At 37.2% G+C, this 19,851-nt stretch overlaps 1 protein-coding gene across 2 annotated transcripts; it reads right to left on the reverse strand.

The window, feature by feature from the left end:
• Positions 1–369: 369 nt before the first annotated feature.
• Positions 370–18,092, reverse strand: myo1f (myosin IF). 2 transcript variants are annotated; one of them, XM_067394693.1, is made up of 28 exons: positions 17,896–18,092; positions 13,424–13,555; positions 13,022–13,111; positions 12,821–12,915; positions 11,655–11,742; positions 11,475–11,564; positions 11,245–11,376; positions 10,200–10,334; positions 9,925–10,057; positions 9,619–9,815; positions 9,460–9,540; positions 8,811–8,897; positions 8,623–8,709; positions 8,348–8,515; positions 7,951–8,036; positions 7,629–7,710; positions 7,433–7,539; positions 7,226–7,324; positions 6,798–6,942; positions 6,549–6,663; positions 5,658–5,827; positions 5,173–5,318; positions 2,876–3,022; positions 2,642–2,790; positions 2,493–2,552; positions 1,103–1,322; positions 844–1,016; positions 370–759 (listed from the first exon to the last, which is right to left on the reverse strand). In XM_067394693.1, exons 1-28 carry the CDS (start codon positions 17,896–17,898, stop codon positions 683–685), a joined length of 3,294 nt encoding a protein of 1,097 aa, XP_067250794.1. In that variant the 5' UTR covers positions 17,899–18,092; the 3' UTR covers positions 370–682. The 2 variants fall into 2 exon arrangements, with proteins under 2 accessions (XP_067250794.1, XP_067250795.1); XM_067394694.1 differs by lacking the exon at positions 17,896–18,092 and adding an exon at positions 17,243–17,772.
• Between the last annotated feature and the right edge of the window lie 1,759 nt (positions 18,093–19,851).

Consider the following 19,851-nt stretch of genomic DNA (forward strand, 5'->3'; position numbering starts at 1 on the left):
TACACACTTCCTGATGCAAACTTGATCAGATTCTCAGTTCGAAAAAGAGTGACACGGACAACATTGTAATTTACATATTCCATATTTAAAAGGAGATATATATATAAACAAGATATAGATATATAGATGTAGTACAGCACTGAAATCTTTTTAAACAAAGCTCTCTTTAATACTGTTAGTACCACAGACATCAATTTATTTATTTTTTGATTGAAGATTTTACACAGAAGAGAAAATAAAATGACAAAAAAATAAAGGATAAAACATCATTCAATGCATATAAAATATTTTCTTTCTTTTTTTTTACATACAGTTTTCAGGAAATTAGACAAAAATTAAGGGAAAATCTGTGATTGTGATTGCTGTTCTTTAAAAAAAAAAAAACGAGTTCTTAAAAAAAAATCAAATTGCACAACAGCGCTGTCAAGTGGTCATTTGTGGGCAGTGCAGAGTCTTTGTAAACAGTGTATGCTCTAGCCTGAAAACTGTACCCACAAATTCTTGTATCAAGTAAAACTATTTTTTTTTACAAAAATAATCATTAAAAGAACAAACTAAAAGATCTTGGTACTGGCTTGAGTGCAAATTCCCAGAGCCTAAGAGATTCCGTGATCTAAGAGGATAAAGGTCAAAAGTCAGGTGCTGGTTCATCAGTGCGGTCTACCTCGTTGACATGCAGAGGTCAAATCTTCTCCACATAATTCCCAGGAAAGAGACCCTCCTTCCCATGAATTCGCCCTCGCCACCACCCTGATGGATCTACAGGAAAACCAGAGGAATATTACAAACAATTCAGCAGTCTAAATCAAAACCACAGCATCCTGTCTTAATTCCAGGTCTCACCTTCACTGATTAGTTCTATGATGTCATTGACGTCAAAGCTAATTTCATCCACATCCTGGCCAAAATACTGATAAAGTGCTCTACATCGAGGGCCCTGCGGTCGGGGCTGAGGTTTGGGACGGCTAGAGGGGGCCGGTGGAGGCCGTTGGCTGATGCTCCTTTTCCGCTGCATTCTGGTGAGATTTTAGACTCTTTAGTACTTAAAAAAAATTGGATTTGAGATGTTTTTGTATGTGTAAGTCTGTCTGTGTTCTCTTACCCTGACATGCCCTGATCAGGCACATTGAGGAAGTCGAGGTTCGTGGACTGATTTTGGGCCGGCCTGGAGCCTCTTCGATTCTTCTGAGATCCCAGTTTAGGTAGAGCATTGCTCGGTGGAGGATTCTGCCTGACTGGCATTGAGTAAGTCGCTTCCCTCTGCTGCTGCTGCTGCTGAGTGCCACCCCGGTGAAACTGTGCAGCCCCGTTCTGATGGCCCCCTGTTAAAAATACACATTATATCAAGGGTTACTGGTGTATCATACCAGTTGGAATTTCAGCTTATTTATTTTCCGGTCTGTATTTTTATTATATTGTTAAAAATGCGTTCAGCACTCGGTTAGTGAGGTCTGATCGCGCTCTGACAACGGCAGTGATGTCTCGCGCTTAGCTGTGTTTTCAGAGGAGTGGTGTTTTAGTTGAGTTTTAGAGGTAAAAAATTATTTAAATACTGTTCGGTTTCTCACACAAACCGATCGTTTCGTGTCCTAGGACATTATTGTGCCGTCACGAGCCGCAGGGTTTAATTTGGATTTGTCTGTGCGTGTTTTTTGACTCTTATAAATTGTGTTACCATTGACACCCATTATACGTCTGACAGACGGCAACAGTTGGAGTTAAAAATCATCATTTGTGTTCTACTGAAGAAACAAAGTCACCTACATCTTGGATGCCCTGGGGATAAGCAGATAAACATCAAATTTTCATTTTTGGGTGAACTATCCCTTTAAGGCCAACTTGAGTAGAATGTGTTTTGAGATTTGGTTCCACCTAAATTAAATCTGTTCATCATATACAGCGATCAAGCCTATTCAAAAAATTTAGACTAAACCACTCAATTCATATGGATTTTTGAAGCGTCAAAGTTTCATTTGTGTAGGCAGTCTATGAAGGGAAAGAAAGCTCTCAGATTTCATCAAAAAGATCTTCATTTGTGTTCTGAAGATAAACGAAGGTCTTATGGGTTTGGAACGACATGAGGGTGAATAATTAATGACATAAATTTCATTTTTGGGTGAACTAACCCTTTAAGTGTCTGAAAACATTACATTCATGTCGCACTTATGTATATTCTTTTAAAGCATGCTATTTCTGTAATAAGTACTCTTTTTAAAAGTATGCTAAAGTGTACTTTTTTCACAAGGGTTGTGTTATCAGTGTTGCCTAGTTTTTGTTCATTAGAGATATGGGCCTCTGTAAGCACAAATCACTACATAAATTAACCTAAATTTAAATAAACAGATTTAGAAACCTTAAAGGTTTTGATATTTGTATTAATTTTGCATATGAAACAAGGATTATAGCTACAGCAACTGGAGAATATAAATTTGTCCACATGGTTCAACACAGCAGTTACAGCAAAGATACATAAATTAGCAGGTTTTTTATACCTCTGTGCCGTGGCTGGCTTCTTCCTCCATGACTCTGTGGTACTCCCTTCCTGGTTGGCTCTGGAGAAAAACAAAAATTGAAGCTCAATGAAGAGTTTTTGTGCAATCGTTAACACTTTATCCATCCAACTTTATCCAATCTCACGTACTGGATGTCTTTGGTAGCCCATCTCCTATAGTGACAGAAAGAGTCTTTCCTGCAGGTTTGATCACAGCTTCATCAGTCTGTCCCCTCTGGAATACCACCACACGGGTGCTGCCTCCTCCCCAGCCCTCCTTTTTCACACGGAACTCCAGCCTGCACAAAACATTACCATTAATTTATGTTCTGCACTGGAATGAGATAAATGAAAAACAAGACAGAGAGAGAGAGTAATCGGCACCTGTCGCTGAAGGACAGTGAGAGTTTGCTTTGGGTTTGCTCCTCATAGCGCTTGCACAGCAGACTGAGGAACTCAGTCTTAAATATGGACTCCAGCAGACTGTCATACTCATTTTCATGAAGGATGAAGAAGTCATCTTGCCTTGTGCTGGAGGGAAATGAAGACACACATATTTTTTACAATTCCTGAAGAAAATATAGTGCTCATCCGAGTAAAACTTATACTGGAACTAGGGATGTGCAACGATTAATCGCGATTAATCGTTTGCAAAATAAAAGTCTGTATTTACGTAATATATGTGTGTGTTCTGTGTAAAATAATTATGTATATATAATACACACAAATACATGTATAAATTTAAGAAATATGCATGTTTAAATAAATATATATATTTATATATATTTTATATTACATATAAATATAAATATTTTATACTAACACTAACAAATATACTAACATTTTTCTTAAAATATATAAATGTATGTGTCTGTATTTATATATACATAATTATTATACACAGAACACACACATATATTACGACTTTTATTTTGCAAACGATTAATCGTGATTAATCGTTGCACATCCCTAATTGGAACCAATATAATTCCAATAATAAGCAAGTATTTTCTAGGGTGTTTCGAACATAAGAGACTTCTTTCATAAACATTTTAAAAAAATCGTTAAAATCCAACAAATGACATTTTATCATAAGCCAGGCAAAACTCTTATATGCCAAAGAAGAATTATGAGCAATTGAAGACAGAAGATGAAAGAGGACATGACTGATGAGATATCACAAAGCACAGAAAATGTTATTATTGACTCTGTAATTGATTTTCACATTATCTTCATGCGTCTTTGATGTATCATCATTAATCATCATCATAAGAAGTAGACAAACAACATCCTTCACCCTATTGTTCAGCCCCAAACCCCCCCTTCAACTTTCATTATCTCTCAGACTTGACATATATGGCAGAAAAGAAGAACTGAGTCGCCATAAATATGAGTTCATTTCCTGTTTGCTAATTTCCCTTTTGCACTTTGCAAATAGTTTGACCCTGCAGAACTTCCGTATAAGCTTTTCTGCTGTAGCAGCAGTGGTGGTCTGGCAGCTTGTTTGTGTCTCACAGCAATAAATCTGCATGTAAGCACTGCTGTGTATGAAGTATACACAGTATAAACGAGCAGCTTTATCGCATTTGCTCAGGCCCAGACAGCAAAATAAAGAGCTGAAATAACAATGATTTTCAAAGCAGCTGTACAGTATATCTAGCTGATTGTAGCTAAATGTGCAGTGCCTCTGGGATATGCAATTGAGACCATTATGCAGAAAATCCTTTTTACAAGCGGAATATTTCCACATTTACAAATAATCTTCACAGCTGTTCCTTGTTAAATGAGCAATCTGTAATTGCAACAAAAAGCCTATATGTTGACTTAAGCCTAAGAATCCACCATTTTGCTTGTGGTCAACCATACATATATACAGGGCTTGACATTAATACCCGATAAATAGGGCGGATTTCAAAAATATCGATTTGAGAGCCTACATATCGATACTGAAATATCTGAAATGCTTTTAATAGATTAACAATATCTCGCTCTCTCATCTCTCCGACAGAGAGTTGACACACAAACCCGCCTCCTCTAACTCACTCATTTTATTTGCTCCGGATGAATATTGTTGGTGTTACACGGCTTGAATTTCGGCGTGGGATTGCACGTATTGCGCATAGTTTTACTCATTCCTACAGAGTGCGTGCATATAAAGCCGCCTCTTAGTGCTGAATTTTGTTCTTTTTTCACTGCTTATTGTGCTTAAACAGTTAAATACTCACAAAATAATGTCAAAATGCCAGTCTTGGTGAGTATTCAAGTAAACAGTCAGTTATGTTTTAAGTAAACGTAAACAGTTGAGAAAGAAAACTCATGTGTAACAATATAATCAATCTGTGCATTAGCTCTTAAAGTGACAGCAGACTACTATACCTGCTGATAAATTATTTTATAATAATAATAAAATATATATATATATATATATATATATATATATATATATATATATATATATATTTATATTATGATGATATTGATGTCAAGAATTGTTGCCAGTGAAAATGCTGAGTGGCTAGTAACTTTGGAACAAAAGTTAATGTAAAGTGTGTGTATATATGTATATATATATATATATATATATATATATATATATATATATATATATATATATATATATATATATATATATATATATGTGGTTATACCTTTAAAACGGGCAGTATGAGGCAGCAACTTACCTCAAAGAGATTGAACGGATACTGCCAATGTCCAGCTTTCTTTTCAGAACTTCCTTTATCTGGCCCTTCTCTGGTCCTTTCTTTATCTTTTCCCGACCAATTAGGTAGATGGATTTCGGTGTCAGTATTAGATCTCTCTTTATAGACTACAAAAAAATCAGCAAGAAATAATTACAGCTTATTTTTGCCCTTATTAAATCTATTTTAAATAAATAAAATATAGGCAGCACAGCCGTTTTTAAGACTGATAATTATAAATGTTTCTTGAGCAGTACTGAAGACTGGAGTAATGCTGCTGAAAATTCAGCTTTGCCATCACAGGAATAAATTAAATTTAAGAATATATTAGAAAACAGGTATTTTAGATGGCTCAAATTATTACTGTTTTTATTACTTTTGATCAAATAAATGCATCTTTGATAAGCATAAGAGACTTCTTTCAGAAACAAAGAAAAAGAATATTTTTTTGCTATTTAGTGTCTCACCTTGAACCTACGGTCATACTTGTTGACCGAGTCTGCAAAGTCAATCCGCTCCCTCTTGGCCATGAACTGCCGGAGTTCAGGCTTGTCTTCCATGCCCAGGTAATCACCAACAAAGTTCCTGTTTATACTATTCCTACGTCGTTCTTTAAAGTTATACAGTATATCAGAGGCTGAAAATGAGAACGACAGAGAGAAAACCTCACATATACATTTTGCTATTACAGGGTATACCATAATTTATGTAAACATTTGAAACACAAATTTAGATTATGTAAATGTATGTAAATTTATTTAATTTCAACACTGAAAAGTATCACTTAAAATAGTTGGCTATAATTAAAAATGGATTATTGTACCCAATATTTGTCTGTGTATACACTGTGTACGCTAGGGTGACCATATGTGCCATTTTGCCAGGACGCGTCCTGTCCAGGATTTGTAAATTGCCAAAAATCGTGAAAGTGGTCATATCGATGTGCCCCCTGAACGCGATTTCTAAACGGAGGTCTGTTCTTATTGACAGTCTTTATGCAATGCATTAAAACGTTGTCGTATTTGCAATGCTTTGACCGTTCTCTGTAGATCCAGCCTTCTCACAAGCCACGATTGGTCGATTATGTATAATGCACGCTATTGGTAAAATATTTTTTTAATCATTACCTTCCGCAAATATGAAAACAAAACCAAAACTACATTTTATGCAACTTAGAAATCCTGGACAGGACGTGTTCTGGCAAAAACTCATTATGAGTCTCAAATGGTGGAGCACTATTTGTGTGGCACATAGATTTGCTGCCTGAAGTTGCACTCCAAATCAGGTTCTATGATCTGTAAGGACCTCTTAGGATGCTGCTTGTATGGGCAGTAGGTATCTCACTAGGTTTTACTCACCTTCCTCCCGCATCTGTTCATATTTCCTCCTGGCGATGTATTTCCTCCATGCCTTCTGGATGGTTCTGGCAAATGTGTCAAACTTCCTCTCTCGCATCTCCTCCAGCAAAAACAGCTACAGTTAGAGGAAACGCGAATTGAAATGAGAAATGTTGTTTAAGGGTAATTTAATATTTGTGAAATCATTTATATTTTAGGCCTTGTTTGTATAGTTGGAGGTGACTTTTTTATGTGATTTCTGAGCCTCACCGACTCTGGATTCTTGATGAAGACCTTGGTGCGGCCCATTTGGTACTGATCCGTGTCCATGTTTACACAACGCAAGAGATGCAAAACGCCCTGCTGTTCCGCACCACGCCAACATGGCCACGTCTCCGCTGTTAGGATGGCATACCTAGCAAAACACACATGTGATTCAGTTACCCAAGATTATCACACTTGGGAAATCACCCCTAAAATTAGCACTCCTGAAATGGCCGCCATAAGATTAACACACCAGCGATATTTCCGCTGAGATTGATACTAATTTGAGCTCCCTCACTTGAGGTTAACTCACTTATCTGGAAAACCCCAGCGCTAAGTCAAGTAGTGGAGTGCGATGCTACAAAAATGTCTATATAAAACACACTTGCAAAGATATTTTATGACCAAACATATTATTTCAAGCTTACTCTTACCTCTGTAAAAATTTCTGGAAGATTCTACGATAGGCAAAGCCGGCACGTCGTACCCGAATATTTTCTCTTAAGCCAAGATATTCCACTTGATGTCTCGCTCTGGGACCATAAAAGTGAAATTTACGAATAGCACATGTTGTGAGTTCAGCTGCGTCATCTTTGCGCAATATTTGGAGTCTGCGCATGATGTTATATTGATTGGCTCACCTGCTCTCCTCCCAGTCTTTGGGCCTCTTGGTCTCGTTGGGTTTGATGCAGCGGATATAGTGCGGTGTGCACTTCATCAGTGTGCTAACCAACTCGTTGGCTTGCCTCTGTGGACCAGACAGTCAGTGAGTGACTCCAAATAAAGGAAATGTGACAGGTATGCGGATCCTCAGTTTATTAAGGACATCGGTCTTACTTTGATCTTCGAGCCAGCAGTGGTTGGTCTACCTTTCTTTTCCGTGTTGAGATTTTCTGGGAAGAGGCTTCGGATGAAGTCGCTGCAATGCCAGAGAAATAAATATTTTTAGATGTTTGGAACACGTTGATTGCAGTTACGGGAAAAGGAGAAAAACAGTTGAACTTATTTCAGGGAAAATTGATTATGCTCATCTTTCTTTGTTCTGTTGTTTCTTTGGCTTTCCATTCCATTCCATTCTCTAACCTTTACCAAACCTAAATAAAGCCTATCAATTTGGAAAGTGCTTCCGATGAGAGAGAACGAGAAAAATAGCACTTACTATTCGCTGCTTTGCATCAGTTCTATGAGATCAGGGAAAAGCACATCTCTGTTTCTCTCACAGAAACCGTTGATATCGTACGACACCTGATTAAAGAAGTACATAGTGAGAAGAAATTTTAAGACATTATTTACTCCAGTCTTCAGTGTCACACGAGCCTTCAGAAATCATTTTAATATGCTGCTCAAGAAACATTTCTTATTATTATCAATGTTGAAAATGGTTGTGTTGCTTAATATTTTTGTGGAAACCATTTTTTTTCAGGATTCTTTGATGGATATTTATTTGAAACAGAAATCTGTTGTGACATTATAAATGTCTTTACTAAAAAACTAGTGTAGATGACCTTAAGTCTAACACACATGGACTTAGAAGTCACAAAATTAGTAACACACACCTTGCCAGCATAGTGGTGAATGACAAAACCAGAGTTCCAGTTGTTGAAGTGTTCGTGCGTCCCCACTGCAGCCTGTAGCTTCTGAAGCAGAGTTAAATCAACTCCCTCTTTGGTGGCATGCATGGTGGCACACACATCATCCAGCACGCTCATGATGCCAGGAGGATTCTGGGATACAGGGGGAATGGAGTTACAGCTTACAAAGCTAATAAAAAATAATATCATTATGAATTATTATTAATATATAATGTAGCACAGCCCCTTTACAGGCTTACCAGTTTGTTTTCTATTAAGTCACACACAACTTTGTTGTTAAAATACTCTATGGGTGTCCATTTGATGCCCTCCTGTACATACTCTTCCTGTGGGAGGTAAAAATAGACTGTCAGATCGAGAACTTCACACATCAGGACAGATACAAGTGAAAAGTGTAATGAAAGATTTGTTGTTGGTTTTTTTGTACCTGTTCTGCTTTCAGTGTCAACTCAATAAAGATCTGCTGCAACTTTTCATTCACAAAGTTGATACAGAACTGTTCAAAACCATTCCTCTAAAAAACAATAGATTATTATTAATAATAATATTAATTTAAATTAATTAATATAGTAATGATTAAAAATGTATTTTAACTTTCACAAAATGTTACCTTCAAATTAAAACAATTATTTAAAAAAAAGAAAAACACAAAATACACTACCGTTCAAAAATTTGGGGTCTAAGACTTTTTTAAATGATTTTTTAAAAATAAGTCTCTTATCAAGTTTGAAATTTATTTGATCAGAAATACAGTAATGTTGAAAACAGTTGTGCTGCTTAATATTTTTGTGGAATCCATGATACATTCGTTCAGGATTCTTTGATGATAAGAAAGTTTAAAAGAACAGCATTTATTAGAAGTAGAACTCATTTTACAACATTATAAATGTCTTGATCGAATGCATTCTTGCTGAAAAAAAGCATTGATTTCTTTCATAAAAATTCTTTCATAACCTCTGAATGATAGTGTATATTTAATATTACAAATATGCCTTATTGGCTGATTAATGATTTGAATCTTAAAATTCATTCATTAAAATATGCAATGACAATCAATCAAAGGGAAGAATATTTACCTGGAAAATCTCAAATCCATAAATATCCAAAACGCCAACGCTAAGCTCTTCAGTGGGTTTCTGTATGGCTTTATTTATTGCCTGCACAAACAGAGAAAGACAAAAATTACCCTTTTCCCCAACTAATGGTTACTGTTTGTTCATATGTCATTCACTAACCTCAACTAGATAGTCAAACAGACGGGCATAGAGGGCTTTGGAGAGAGCGTCACGCGTGTGGCACGCTTGTTCCCTGTTCAGAGTCACATCAATGGATTCAGTTTTACCACCCCATTTGGAATCCATTTTCCTGCTGGTGAGTTTATCCTGTAGACGGTTCTGGTCGATTCCCAGCAGGTAGGCCGGGAAAGCCAATACTGGTTTGAAAGCAGGGTAAAAGATGTCAATGCAAAGTCTGACAAAAAATTTTTTGAAGATAGATAGTCACTATTATGACAGTCAATACTTCATCTGCATATCACTCACAGTCTGTGCTCTCCACCTGCCCGTAGTTTCCCGCCTCAATGAAACTGATGGCGCCCAGATGTAAGATGCCAGCTACAATCTGCAGCACTTGCCTCTGAACCATCTGCGGTATGCCGATCACCCGCATGGCTTCCTGTAGACCAAGTCATCAAAACTTAGGGTCAAGAAAGGTCTAGAAAGTGGCTGAAACTGACAAACTGAGCTACTCTCGATGAATTTGGTTTTTGGAGGTGACAAACATAATGTAGCATGATAATATTGATTAAAATATGTACCATGGTTTCCTGGAAGTCCTTGCTGTCATTAGTTCCATCCACCTTGTATGTTCCAGACTGGTTCAGGTAGTAGTAGTAATCTGGGGTCATAATTCCCAATTCTTCCTTCTGCTGAGGCGTGCATCCGTCTATTAGCTAAAAAAAAAGTGGTGGTTTAATCAATATCTATTCATGTGACCCATCAGTATTATGTAACAATTGTGTGTGGTCAACACGAACGTTATCTTTTAATTCTATGAATTTTCCAAATGCAGATTTGGGAAAAAATATTACATATTTGTATTAAATAATTTTATTTAGAGTTGTAAATGTATAAAAAAGCAAAATATATTTAAAAAGAATTTTTTAATAGTTAAAAAAACATTATTTCAGAAAAGTAATATTTAAGACACTAAGTATTTCTATTAATTTGCCATTCTGGGAAACAATGTTAAATAATTTGAATAAATATTAATATATTTAAATAAGAAATATATTAAACAATTATTTATATTACATATTTTCATTATTGTAACACTTTACAATGAGGTTTCATTAGTTAACTACTTTAGTTAACATGAACTGAGAATGAGCAATACTTATACAGCATTTATTAATCTTAGTTAATTTCAATTTACTAATTCATTATTAAAATCAAAAGTTGTATTAATTAACATTAGCTAATGCACTGTGAGTTAACGTGAACAATGAACGACTACTTTTATTAACTAACATTAACAAAAAAGATTAATAAATACTGTAAAAAATGTATTGCTCATTGTTAGTTCATATTAGTTAATACATTAATTAATGTTAACAAATGAGACCTTACTATAAAATGTTACCCATATTTAATTGACGTGGTTTTTTTTTGTTCTTCGTTCTTTTTGTAGTGTTTTATCCCACTTTCCTTATCTGTTGTTTTTCTAAACACTGTTGTTTTATCAAAGTGAGTCACTGAGGTCTTAAAAAAGCTTTGTAATTTTTTCTTTTCTTTTTTTAGTTTAACAGTCTAAACAAAGATACGTTCCTATAATTAGAAAAGGGGAAATTTACTCTTTCCTACCTGGTAGAAGATGTGAAAGCTCCTTTCATTTTCATTCTGGCTCACGACTCTTGATTTTTCCAGCAGGAAGTTGGAGATCTTCCCTCCGTCTGGCTCTCCTCCTCGACTAAACTGGATCTCAAAGTATTTGCCCTGTCAATCGAGCTAGCGTTACTCACAGTAATGGAACACAGGTTTGCGTGTTGTAAATTCATAAGACTGAGCTGGATATATGTGAGTGTGAAACGCACAAAACGGCTTGAATTGTTGTTGCGGACTGTCTTCGCATTGCCAAACGCTTCCAGCAGAGGGTTCGACTGCAGGATAATATCCTTCACATGCTGAACAACAAAAATGACACAGGGCAGGTTTTAGAACTAAGACTTGATTTTTAAAAGGTAGAAAGATATTCTAAAAAACACACTTGTTACCTGTACTTTCTGTCCTCCCCCTGATACTTTTGAGATGTAGCCCATAATGTACTTAGCAGCAACTGTTTTTCCTGCTCCACTTTCTCCACTAAACACAAACATACACAGGAGGTGAATGTATCAAATGTGTCCCTGATTAAACACCTTTACATCTGCGCTGTTTGAACTCACATGGCATAATTTTAGACACACACAAACATGCTTTTTAAAAGGTAGCGTCACTGTCACAGGAAGTTGTGGTTATCGGCTTTTAACCCCCTTTTTAATTCTTTGCTGTTTCACAGAATCCAAAGCACTGGTAAAGTGAATAAAATGGCATGTCTACATATGGCTTTCCTCTTCCTCATTGGCCGAGGCTTAAAAAATGGAAGTAGGCAGGCATCAGGACACATCTTGCGACATTAAGATGCCCCTATTTGGTCAATCAAATACATATTTCGGTGCCTATAATATCCCATAATCATGTTTAGTGGTTGGTTGAATTCAATTTATAAATGTCTATGTCTTCTTTTTTTTAAAAAACTTATTCTGTTCTACTGAGAAATTATCATTTTAGTTATTAAATATTTGTTTGGTTACGTCTAAAGCTCGCTTCATTTGTTCTAGCTTATTAGACGTGATAGTTTGGTGCTTTGGAAGGTACCTTTCAAGGACTGTTTATACAAAATTTTCAGTAAGGTACCAAGGCATTAGTTTTAGAAAGCAACACTTGCAAGGTCTTTTTTACAGCCTGTGTAAATCAGGAAGGAAACTATACTAAGAATGGTGACCACTGCTGCAAAGCCTTTTGTGGGTGTGACAAAACAGGGAAGGAACTGCCAACAGTGAGGACGGGACCGAAGAGAGTAAAAAGAGATATCAGTGAATGATACTGATACTGAAATGTGGATGCAGAAAGTGGCATGAAAATGCAGTGGATTTCACAATAATCAAAGTTGTTAGACAATTAAAGGTCACAGAATGAGGACATTTCTTTGACTATTAAGGCAGAGGGGACTCATGTGACTTTCTTGATATTCTTTCTGAAGTGGTATTATTTTAAGGGTTAATTTTAGGGGGGTTGGCTTGCATGTGAATGCAGGCTTCGGTTTGAATGTGGCAAGTTACAGGAAGAACATCAAATCCGTGTTGAAACAGGCTGCACATATCATGCAAGAACCACAAACCTGATAATGACACATTGATTTTCACTGTCAATCATCATGTTCCTGTACATGTTGTCTGTCAGAGCGTAAATGTGTGGTGGGTTCTCATACTGAGCCTAAGGAAAGAGTAAGAGAGAGATGGCTGTGAATCTGACATCATAAAGTTAAATGCATGATAAATGTGCTAATTATTGATATAAGTGTTCATTGCATTTGACATACAGCTCCCTGGTAGAGCTCAATCTCACGGTCAGTGAAGTACGGCATCTGTTTGAAAGGATTCACTGATATCAAGACAGGTCCTATGTAGGTCTTCAAATCACAGTTAAGGACATATGAATAATCCAGTTCAATCCATGTTTACTGCTAGTAAATTTTCTGCAAATTTGGGACTAAAAAAGTTTCAATGCAACAACAAAGAGTGGCTACTAAGTGTCATTTAAAATCAGGAAGTGAGCTTGTGCTAACTGTTGAAACATGTAAACAAAAGAGGAAGACATAACTTCTGATCAACCTTCTGTGAGTGACCATACAGCCTTAACAACATGTAGTGCTAAATGATCAGCTGAGAGGAGTGTAATGATCCACCCTCGAGTGATTTGATCCATTGGAGATCAAGGATACAAAGATGTAGTCGTCCATGTATCTCTTTTTGAGATTTTCCACGATGGCATCTTCAGTGATCTTGGAGAGAAGCACCATGTCATCAACACCACTCTGCTTGACATTCTGGCTCTGCCAGTGATACTTACTGCCCTGAAGGAGAGATGAAATAGGAAATAGAGTCACAAATTCCATTTATCGGCCAACTTGAATGGCTAATGACTTAACCGAAGAAAATTATGACAAAGATGTGAGTTTCAGTTGTAGCAACTGATGTTTTTTTAAAGCAAACAATTGTTTAACTACAAACTTTATCTTATTTTTCACGTAAATCCTACATTTCTAAATACCCATACAAAATTCCTGCAGGAATCCATGACTCCTTTATGACTACAAACTGAACAGGTCTACAGGAAGGAGTTTATCTAAAGTCAGAAGAGCTTATATGGTACCTATGTTGAGATCAACTTTTTGGAGTGTAAATCTAATATGAAAGTATATCCACAATCTGTTTTACTTACATAGTACTTGATTTTATCCATCATTAATTGACAAAATTGCTAAAAGATACAAAAATGAAGCAAGATTTTGATGAGGCTTCTTGACATTTGTGGAAACTGAAGGCAACTGAAAGAATTTCAATGTATCCCAGAGAAAACACTTAGTTTTTCAAATCCATCATTGTTGTTATTATTAACAGGTTTTTTTTATTGCCATAAAATTGCTTTAGTGACATTAAATTACTGTGTAAACCCAACAGGAAACATCAAACAGCTCATTTTAGAACTGGAAATCTGAAAACTAGGGCATTATGTCAACCTTTTACTTCTTATAAAGGAACAAATTTCTCAACTAGCATACTGCACTGATATTCAAGCGAGGAAAAGACACTGCCTTGGGAAAACTGACGGTCATGGCCGACCTGCAGCATCCAGTTCCTCTTTTAGTCTTCTCTGTTGCTGAAGTATTTACCACCATATCTAACCACTGGTGACTGCAGATAGAGAAGGAAAGAAGCTAAAAGATGAACCGAGATGTGCATCTATATATACTTGTTTTAACAGAAGACATGATCTTCACAAATACAAAGACGAGAAAATGTTGTTGTTGTTGCAACTTTGTGTGAGGACACAACAAAGAATGTTCTAAACTTCAGATGCATTTTGTCCATCTAGAGCCAAGGATCCCAACATAATTTTGACCTCTGTAGCACCCCCGTCAGGCCAATCAGGGTGATCCTTGGTGACGTTGTAGACGGTATGAGTACTACCAGCTCTCAAAGTTTCAAGTCTCTACGACTAACGGTTTGGTCCATCCATTCACTTTAAGGGGAGAATGCTGATTCTTGGAAATTTTAACAATTACAATAGAGTTTCAGTGATACGCATTTGAACCCCTAATAATGATAATAATAATAGGACTCTGGAGTAAGCTAAATTAGTTAATGTAGGTTCTGTCATTAGCATACATTGGAATTGGTCTAGTCTAATAAATGAATAAATAAAAACCTGATTCTCTTAATATATAGGTAATTGAAATTAGGTGGTTGCCTGTGGTTATTGGGACAGGAAACCACAGATAGTTACCGAGCAACAAGCAGCAGATGTAAGGAAGTTATAGACAAGCTGTGTGTCTGTGTCACATTTTGATGCATTACACACACCACTAAAGGTTGTGTCTTACTTAGTATAATCATCTAACATAACTCTCAGCATCATTTGAAAAAGAATACAACTGTCTGCTTATACTTACATGTAATATAACAAGCATGAGATGCACAATTCAACAGTTTTATAACAAGACTCTTTTTAAAGAGAAAATGCTCTAAAGTTAGAGTTGAAGAGGCTGAAGCTAAATCTAGCACGCCAGAGTCTCCACCAGAGATCACATTCATTTTTTACCTTTAAATTTGAGGTAAACCAGATGTTTCTCTATATAAGCTCCTTAAGGCTTATTTGCTTTTGATGTGTTGCACCAGCTTAGGAAGCTGCGAAACATTCGTTGGGTTTGTGGTCTGAATTCCAGGTCTTTGTTTCAACCACAGCTCAAACATCACACATAGAGCATGACCATGGTACCTATCTGAGCTACAACAGAGGTATAATATTATAAACGAATTAAGTGTTGTTTGATGGACACTGGAGTTTCTGAAAATACCTTTCTCTTTCATTGAAGAGATAACAGCCTACATAATGTTTAACATCTTGTCTCAGATAAGCGTGAAAATGTGTATACCCTGAGGGAGACTCTATTTAGGACTATAGAATGAAAATTAAAGCCATGTTTTTTACTATATAAAGGTCATCTATTTCTGAATGACATCACTAATGTTCATCTTTATTTCTAGAACTAGATGATAAGAGTAAAAAAATGCTCAATCAGTGGAAAACACTTTCATCTACTGATCTTTTTATTCCAAAATTGGTCATTCCAAAATATGAGTCATTCAGAAAATAAATATATTGAAATCGCTGATATGCTCATATGAAAAAAGGGAAGAGGAAATGATAACATATAATTCATCAACTGACGAGCAAGACAGACATTAGTGAATCAGCCACACTGATTCGCTGATGTCTGTGCTGAGGTAAAGTTCTGATATAATAATAGATGGAAACTGCTTACAAATATGCTTACTTCCCTCGTTTAATGTGAGGGAAGATTCACAGTATTCCTAAAATAGTACATGAGAAGTACCCAGATGACCTACTTCCGGTGAGATTCGGACGTGAGCATCAAATGGACACTTTATTGTCCCATGAGGTCACGGGAGAGGATTTGTAAATGGCAATAAAGCAACGCAACTGAAGCTGGTATAGGTCACATGATTATGACAAATGACGAATGTAGTACATTCTGAATACATTCACTCTACACATATTTATACTATATTGACCTTGCGACCCTTAAAATAGATTGTTATCTACTCAAAGAGATGCGATTTTGGAAACAGCTTGTGCCTCATAGATTAAGAGAACTACTTTAGCAAGGCCTTTTGCTTTTTTATGAAACTTTCCAACAGCTCTTAATGCTAAAAAATAAACGTCTTCCTTTCTGTTGGATCTCAAATATAGAGATTTGAAGAAGACAAAATCCGAATCCGTATGACTTACTTTCTTCTGTGGCATGCAAAAGAAGATTTCGGAGCCCATTGAATTTCATTTTATGGTCAAAAACAGTTTAAACATTCTTCAAAATATCCATTTCATAACGACATCGCTAATGTTCCTCTTTGCTACTAGAACTACATGGTAGTAAAAAAAAGTGGAAATGCTTGACCAACTTGATCATCAAATTCCAAAATTTGCTAATGCAAAGCATTGTGAGACATTCAGAAATTTAAGATGTTGAAATAGCAGATATTCAAAATATAAGAGGAATTGATACATACAATTCATAATTGATATACAGTTCACAAACCTGTAGACTTTCTGTGGAAAACAAAAGCTTTTTTGAGAAATGTTTCAGTGGTTTGTTTTTGTCCATACAATATAAGTCAATGGGGGTTGAGGTAGCATTCATTTTATGTTCAAAAACAGGTGAAATACTTTTCAAAATACCTTCTTTTGTGTTCCACAGAAGAAAGTCAGACAGTCAGTCATACTGGTTTGGAACAACATGAAAGTGAATGAACCATCATGACATGATTTTCATTTTTACAACATGGATCAACTTTGCATCCATCAGCTGACCTGTGGTGGAAGTTGTAGGCCAGTTGTGGTGGATCTATTATGTACAGACTAAGAAAGACACAAGCTTCAGAAAACTGTAGAAGCGGTGAGGAAGTACCAAGACAGGAACCGCAAGTCCCCTATGACATCCTTCCCTACTTCTACTCACCTCTGGGTGCTGTTGCGAAAAAATCCTCTGTTAACCTCTCGCCACACAGTCAAACGCTCACTTCCTTTAGAAGCACCACCCTTGCCCAAAACTGCTTTCAGCTACCTAAATGCTTTGACACTGACATCATGAAAGCCTTCAGCATCACCTTACCAAAAGAAACGTGTGAAAATCACAAGCATCAGGCTTTGATGAACAACAAATCAACTCTAACAATAAATATACAGGATGAAAGTCACAAATACTCTAGGTAAGTTGAACCATGACTAATAACAAAGTTAATCAGTGTCCATTTAAGGAGTTGTTTGAGTTGACTTTTGTGTGATGCTGTTCTTTGAGCTTCCTTTTCAGTTAGTTTCACACATCCTATAAGAGTTGTCTCAAGCTTTTTGAATTTACAGAGGAGGAACCTCTCCAAAAGACATTCAGAATTAGCACCTACACAGTTGTGTAATAAGTATAATAAGGAAAGTATATTCCTATATACTCTTATTTACAGACATACATAGCTCAAAAAAGACGAGTTTAATCAAGAAGGGACCTTTTTTAGGAGCAACAAATAGTTGCGAGCCCAAATAAGCCACAAGTAAAAGTCAAAAGAGAACTTATTAAACATCTAGTTGCAATGATAAACCTCAAAGTGAGCACTTTACCATTATGCCGGTGCTGTTTTGTTTCTCCTCCTTTGTGGTTCTTCCTTTGATGAGTGTGACAATCCAAAGGTTTCTCAGCACCCTGCCATGACCAGCAGACTCTACAGCACAAGAGCAGAAATTTAGAGAAGGGAAGCAGACTGTGACAAGCACTGAGCACAGATCACTTCCTCAAACTCCCACGACACCCTTAGGTGAGACAAGAAGAAGTTGCATGCTCTCTCGCCACAGGCTGTACACACGCATATACGCCTACAAATAGAGGACCCATAATTGGTCTAACTCATGTCTCTCATGATCATGCGAAACCATTGATGTGTGGCAGGTTCCAGGTCAGCCGTTACTCTGAGGTGTGTGACACAGGATGCAGCCCCTCCTGTTGAATGGATGACAAACTGCATAAGATGCAGACGATAAAAGTCATCCTGCAAAACACCAAAACTGAACACACCCTCACTTAATATTTAATCTTCTTTATGCAGCTCTAAATACAAAACAACTCTCTGGTTTGAGAGTTCCCCCACAGCCTCAAGTCACATGGCCTAAAAATGCCAAACAAAGCTGAACATTAGGGCTCTGGGCCCCGAAGCACATACACAGGGCCCCTGATGACAATTTTGGTAATACTTTCTATGAAGCCTGTATTTATAATGCATTATAAGGGTATTCTTTATTCTTTATAATACATGCAATACATATAATAATCATAACAACAGATACAATTCATTACCTTACCTATTTGTGGTTATAGCTTACAACCTGAGGGTGAGTAAATTATGATAAAAAGGTTTATTTTTGGGTGAACTCTCCCTTTAAGCTTACTGGAAATTTGAATTTAAAACAACAGAATATTGTTTTGTTGATTTTACATATGGAACACATTATATTTTCTAAGTATTGCAATAAAAATGTTTGAAGCAAATGTCTTGTAACCACTTCATGATATCTTATGATACCTTTGTTACTTTACTTAAAGCAGACAAGTTTATCACTAGTTTTGTATTTGGTTAGGGTCAGTGTCACTACTGGTAGCATGAGGCGATACCTGGACCCTACAGAGGTTGCACAGGCAGTTCAGCTCCTCCGTGCCATTGCCAGAAGGTTTGCTGTGTCTCCCAGCACAGTCTCAAGACCATGGAGGAGATTCCAGGAGACAGGCAGTTACTCTAGGAGAGCTGGACAGGGCTGTAGAAGGTCTTTAACCCATCAGCAGGACCGGTATCTGCTCCTTTGTGCAAGGAGAAACAGGATGAGCACTGCCAGAGCCCTACAAAATGACCTCCAGCAGGCCGCTGATGTGAATGTCTCCGACCAAATAATCAGAAACAGACTTCATGAGGGAAACTGACGTCCTCTAATGGGCCCTGTGCTCACTGCCCGGCACCGTGGAGCTCGAATGGCATTTGCATTGTCTGCCACTGGCGCCCTGTGCTTTTCACAGATGAGAGCAGGTTCACCCGGAGCACGTGAGAGGGTCTGGAGAAGCCGTGGAGAACGTTATGCTGCCTTGTAACATCGTTCAGCATGACCAGTTTGGTGGTGGGTCAGTGATGGTCAGGGGAGGCATATCCATGGAGGGACGCACAGACCCCTACAGTCTAGACAATGACACCCTGACTGCCATTAGGTATCAAGATGAAATCCTTGGACCCTACGCTGGTGCAGTGTGTCCTGGGTTCCTCCTGGTGCACGACAATGCCTGGCCTCATGTGGCGAGAGTATGCAGGCAGTTCCTGGAGGATGAAGGAATTGATACCATTGAATGGCCCCCACGCTCGCCTGACCTAAATCCAATAGAACACCTCTGGGACATTATGTTTCGGTCCATCAGACGTCACCAGGTTGCACCTCAGACTGTCAAGATGCTCAGTGATGCCCTGGTCCAGATCTGGGAGGAAATACCCCAGGACACCATCCGTCGTCTCATTAGGAGCATGCCCAGATGTTGTAGCATAG

This window comes from Chanodichthys erythropterus, chromosome 9 (genome assembly GCF_024489055.1).
Source record: "Chanodichthys erythropterus isolate Z2021 chromosome 9, ASM2448905v1, whole genome shotgun sequence".
NCBI lineage: Eukaryota > Metazoa > Chordata > Actinopteri > Cypriniformes > Xenocyprididae > Chanodichthys > Chanodichthys erythropterus.